Source organism: Benincasa hispida, chromosome 5 (assembly GCF_009727055.1).
Source record: "Benincasa hispida cultivar B227 chromosome 5, ASM972705v1, whole genome shotgun sequence".
NCBI lineage: Eukaryota > Viridiplantae > Streptophyta > Magnoliopsida > Cucurbitales > Cucurbitaceae > Benincasa > Benincasa hispida.
In genome coordinates this window covers 48,916,546-48,920,811 of record NC_052353.1, presented here as the reverse complement: position 1 = coordinate 48,920,811, position 4,266 = coordinate 48,916,546, and the positions used below count along the sequence as shown (strand labels likewise).

General features: G+C 30.9%; 1 protein-coding gene across 1 annotated transcript; it reads right to left on the bottom strand.

The window, feature by feature from the left end:
* Positions 1–656: 656 nt before the first annotated feature.
* On the bottom strand, positions 657–4,064 carry LOC120078337 (zinc finger protein MAGPIE-like). The gene is made up of 3 exons (XM_039032578.1): positions 3,791–4,064; positions 2,920–3,322; positions 657–1,711 (listed from the first exon to the last, which is right to left on the bottom strand). Exons 1-3 carry the CDS (start codon positions 3,900–3,902, stop codon positions 940–942), a joined length of 1,287 nt encoding a protein of 428 aa, XP_038888506.1. The 5' UTR covers positions 3,903–4,064; the 3' UTR covers positions 657–939.
* Positions 4,065–4,266: the final 202 nt, after the last annotated feature.

Sequence of the window (4,266 nt, the reverse complement as noted above, 5' to 3'; positions counted from 1 at the left end):
CCTTTATGTATATTGTAAATATAATATCTATGTAAATAGTGATGCGAGAGTCGAAATTTAAAAAGAAATTGAAAAGTAATTGCAAAAAGTATAAAATTTATAAATATTTGAAGGTGAAACACTGAAAATAAAAATTTTGGACATAGGAAAAGAAAAAAACTCACGTCAAATCAATTTTGAGGCGAAATAATACAAAAATTTAATTGAAAAAGTTTGAATGAGGTTAAAAATAAATATAGTTTTTTTTTCAAATTCAATTTCTTTTGAAATAAATAGTTTAGAATTGAAAATAAAGTTGAAAATTAAGAAAAGTAGCACATTAAAAAAAATTTAATCTAAATGATATTGATGTGTAAAACTATATAATTTTATGTAATTAGAAGAAAAAAAATTGAAAAACTTGAATTAAACTAAAGTAATTAATTAAAAAAGAATTTCTCGAAATTTCGTGGAAATAGGGAAAAACAAAATAAAATTTTCTGGAAAATTTCTCAAAACGGGAAAAAGGAGATTTCGATGGAAAATTTCCACCCTGCGTGAGACCATGTTGGCATCCCCAACATAACAAAGATAAACTAGCAAATAAATAGAAAGGGATAATCATTTCTCCCTTGTCATTTTTTTTTTTTTTAATAACCAGACTTTCCTGGTATATTTATACTGAAAAGAATCCATGCCCTTTTCACTCAATATAAAATAAAAATATCCCCTTTTTCTTCTTCTTTTTTTTTCCCAATACCCATTTGATACCACAAGAAAAAGAGGAACCAAAAATGAAAGAAAAATACACAAATAACATAAAATGGATTGATTCCAAAAGGGGTCCTTAATTTACTTGACTCATTTGCCCCCACTGCTCTGCTCTCCTCTGCTCCTTTAAAAAGCTATCAGCTTTCTGCTTTTCCTCAACTGAATATGCATGGATCTTATCAAATGAAATCAGATCCATCCATTTACTGGTGATGGATGGCATATGGTGTGCATTCCCACACCCAAGAAATCCCTTGTCTCTCCTTCTCCACCAGTAACACTCTCTTCACTAACTGTGTGTCTCATTCTCTTTGCTGGTGGAGGGTATATTTCAGAGCCCTCATGATCTCCACAATTTTCAAGGCTACAACAACTAGGAATAATGTTGGAGTTTGAGTTCATTATTGAGCCATAAATCCCTGAAAAAAAGCCTTTCCCATCAGTTACTGTACTGAATTTCAACCCAAAACTTTCAATCAATGATGGGTCTGTTGTGGAGGTTGTCACTCCAATTTGTGCAGCCTTTTGCAGCAACACAGTAGCTGACATGTTGGCTGATGAACCCATAAATTGTTGTTCTTCATTGCTGTATAAGGAAGGAACAGAAAGAACATCAGAATTTGTTGTTGTTGTTGTTTGTTGATGAAGTAATGGGTGAGGGAAATTGATTTGGTGAGGATTTGTAGCCATCCAAAAGGGGAGTCCTATTGTGGGAGTGACATTGTTGATGTTATTGAAAAACATGTGGGAAGTTTGATCATCTGGTTTGAAAAAGTTGGAGGAAGGGAAGAATTGTAGAGGATTATTGTTGTTGTTTGTGGGCTTTAGGAAATGGTAGTTGTTGAAATTATCAGCCATTGAATTGTTGCTGTTGTTGGCAATGGTTGATGCTGCATTTAATCTTGCTGTTTCTTCTGCTAATGCTACACAGTATGCTCTGTGAGTTACATAGCTATCTCTCCTGCATTTTGACACAGGTTTCTAAGTAAGCCATATATAAGTACAAAAAAACAAAGAAAACCAAACAAAAACCAGACAAAAGTTTGATCATTATTTCAAACTCAAATGCATATGTTGGGAATGCGACCAAAATCTTATATTAACTAGATAAGAAAAAAATCATGAGTTTATAAGAGAGAATAACTATCTCCAAAAGTAAAGTCGCGAAGACTTATATCTTAAAGTAGACAGTGTCATATCATTATGGATATATGTAAAGGTCATTGTCTTTAACAGGTACGCATGTTAAAAGAATATAAATTATAAACGTTCCAAGTTTAAATTTAACCTAATTGTATTAGAAGAATGATAAGGTCCTATATTCAAAACTCTTTTATATTATAATTCGATCTTTCAAATAACATAATTGAATCTCGTTCAAATTTTTAAATGAGTGGAGATCGATAAAAATATGAATACAAATATAGGAGTAAATTACTATAAACCCATCAAATTAGGCTTTAAGGTTGCTTCATCATCTCAACACACATCAATTTCAATATCTTCATGATATTATGTTTATGTGGTTTCATTATATTATTCTCTCTCCGTCTGTTAACTACAAAAAAAATTCATGGAAGAACAGACAATTTGACCATAAACTTAGCTCCATAGAATGAAAACATATTAATATATATTCAGAGAATACATTTATATAATCTTAATCCTTTAGTTCTTCTCAAAAAGAAAAAAAGAAACTTAATCCTTTATATTAAGAGGATATATTGGAATGCAAAACTGATGAACATGAAAGGAATAAATTTAAAGCTTTGTTTTGTAATCCATTCGGCTTTTTGTTTTTGAAAATTAAGTCTATAAAACTTCACTTCCTTCGAGTTTTTGTTGTCTATATTTTAAGAGTGTTTTCAAAATTAAAGTATTTGTTTGGTAACCATTTGATTTTGAAAATTAAGCCTATAAACATCATTTTTATAGATTTGACTAATGTTTTGATGTCTAGGTTTTAGGAGTATTTTCAAAATCAAAGCAAAATCTAAAAGGGTTGTAATTTTCAAAAAATTGTTTTTGTTTTTGAAAATTGACTTAAACTTCCGATGTTTATATACAAAATCGAAAATCGTGAGTAAGAAACAGTGAGAAAACAAAAAACAATTTTTAAAAATCAAAAACTAAAAACCGAATGATTAGCAATTGGATGACCTAAGTTACCTTGAAAATGGAGTCCCGCAGTCACATTTATACTCTTTGGTGCCACAAGTTTTGGAGTGTGCTTTCCAATCTGACTGCACAGCATATTTCTTAGAGCATTTCTCACACTTCCACTTCTTCTCCCCATGCTTCCTGCAAAAGTGCTTTTTAATTCCTGTGAGATCTCCAAGAGCCCTTGAAGGATGGTGATGTACACAGCTCTTCTCTGGACAAACATAAACTCTCTTCCTTGGCTCTTTATTTCCATTGCTTCTTTGTTTCAGCTTCCATGGAAGATTGTGTCCTCTCCTATGCAGTTGTAGGTTTTGATCCCTTTGAAAACCCTTTCCACATATCTCACACAAGAATCGGTTCGTTGCCATTAGCGTTTTTGGCGACAACGACACAACTTCCGCATCAGGATCTGTCAAGTGATTATCAATATTAATCAAATTAATGGCTCTAATACCGTGTTGAATCACTGTATATATAAAACTCAAAACTTAAACGTTTAAACAAATGGGTTATGAAAAATGTAATCTTTTTTCCATATTCATGAAGATATGTGGCAAAAGATGATTGCTTTGTAACCCTTTTCATGAGGGTTTTTTCTTAAAACTCAAATAATAACAAAAATTTGAGGGTTGTAAAGAGCAATAATAATCAGAGAGAAAAGGTTATTTCTGACATTTTCAGAGATAAACAAACAGTTTTTAGATGAAAAGTTGAATAATATATATCCATCACAATATTCCACCTTAAATTCCCATACAAGAAGAAACCTAAGCCACAAAAATAGTAAAAAGAAGATACATATACACATACACACACATAATAAACCTATATATATATATATATATAAACACAATTACAAAGATTTGCTTTTTCTTGCCTGGATTTCCAGGGAGATTTCTCTTCTTCTTGACAACAGAAGGGTTGTTGTTTGATCCAAGTGATGGGATGCTGCAAATGAAGGGATTTGAAATTGCTTGTTCTTCAGACATCTTCCTTTTCTTTTACAAAACAACAAATCTTAAGAAGTTTTTCTTCTTGTTGTCTTCTTAGTAAAATTGACTCTCTCTCAAATCTACAAGACACCTAGAAGTAAAAGTGTTTGGACTCAAAGGAAGAAGTGTTCATATATATGTAACAAAGGAGAGAAATTGACAAGATTTGGATCTTTCTTCTATCTCTCTCTCTCTCTCTTCTCTCTATTAAGATTATTGAATAATTTTTGGCAATAATTTCAAACTATTTCTTTCTGGTATAATAAAAAAAAAAAAACTGACTTTAGTTTTCTATTTTTATCTATGATGCTTTTGGAAATATTGTAACATCATGTGTAACAAGGTAAAAATTTTTTTTTTT

Bases quoted from the DNA above. Each gene is read 5' to 3' on its own strand.
- LOC120078337 (XM_039032578.1), bottom strand. From the start codon at position 3,902: ATGTCTGAAGAACAAGCAATTTCAAATCCCTTCATTTGCAGCATCCCA. The intron at 3,323-3,790 runs GCAAGAAAAAGC...ATCACTTGACAG, and splicing joins AAATCTCCCTGGAAATCCAG to ATCCTGATGCGGAAGTTGTG. The intron at 1,712-2,919 runs GTAACTTAGGTC...GTCAAAATGCAG, and splicing joins TGCGGGACTCCATTTTCAAG to GAGAGATAGCTATGTAACTC.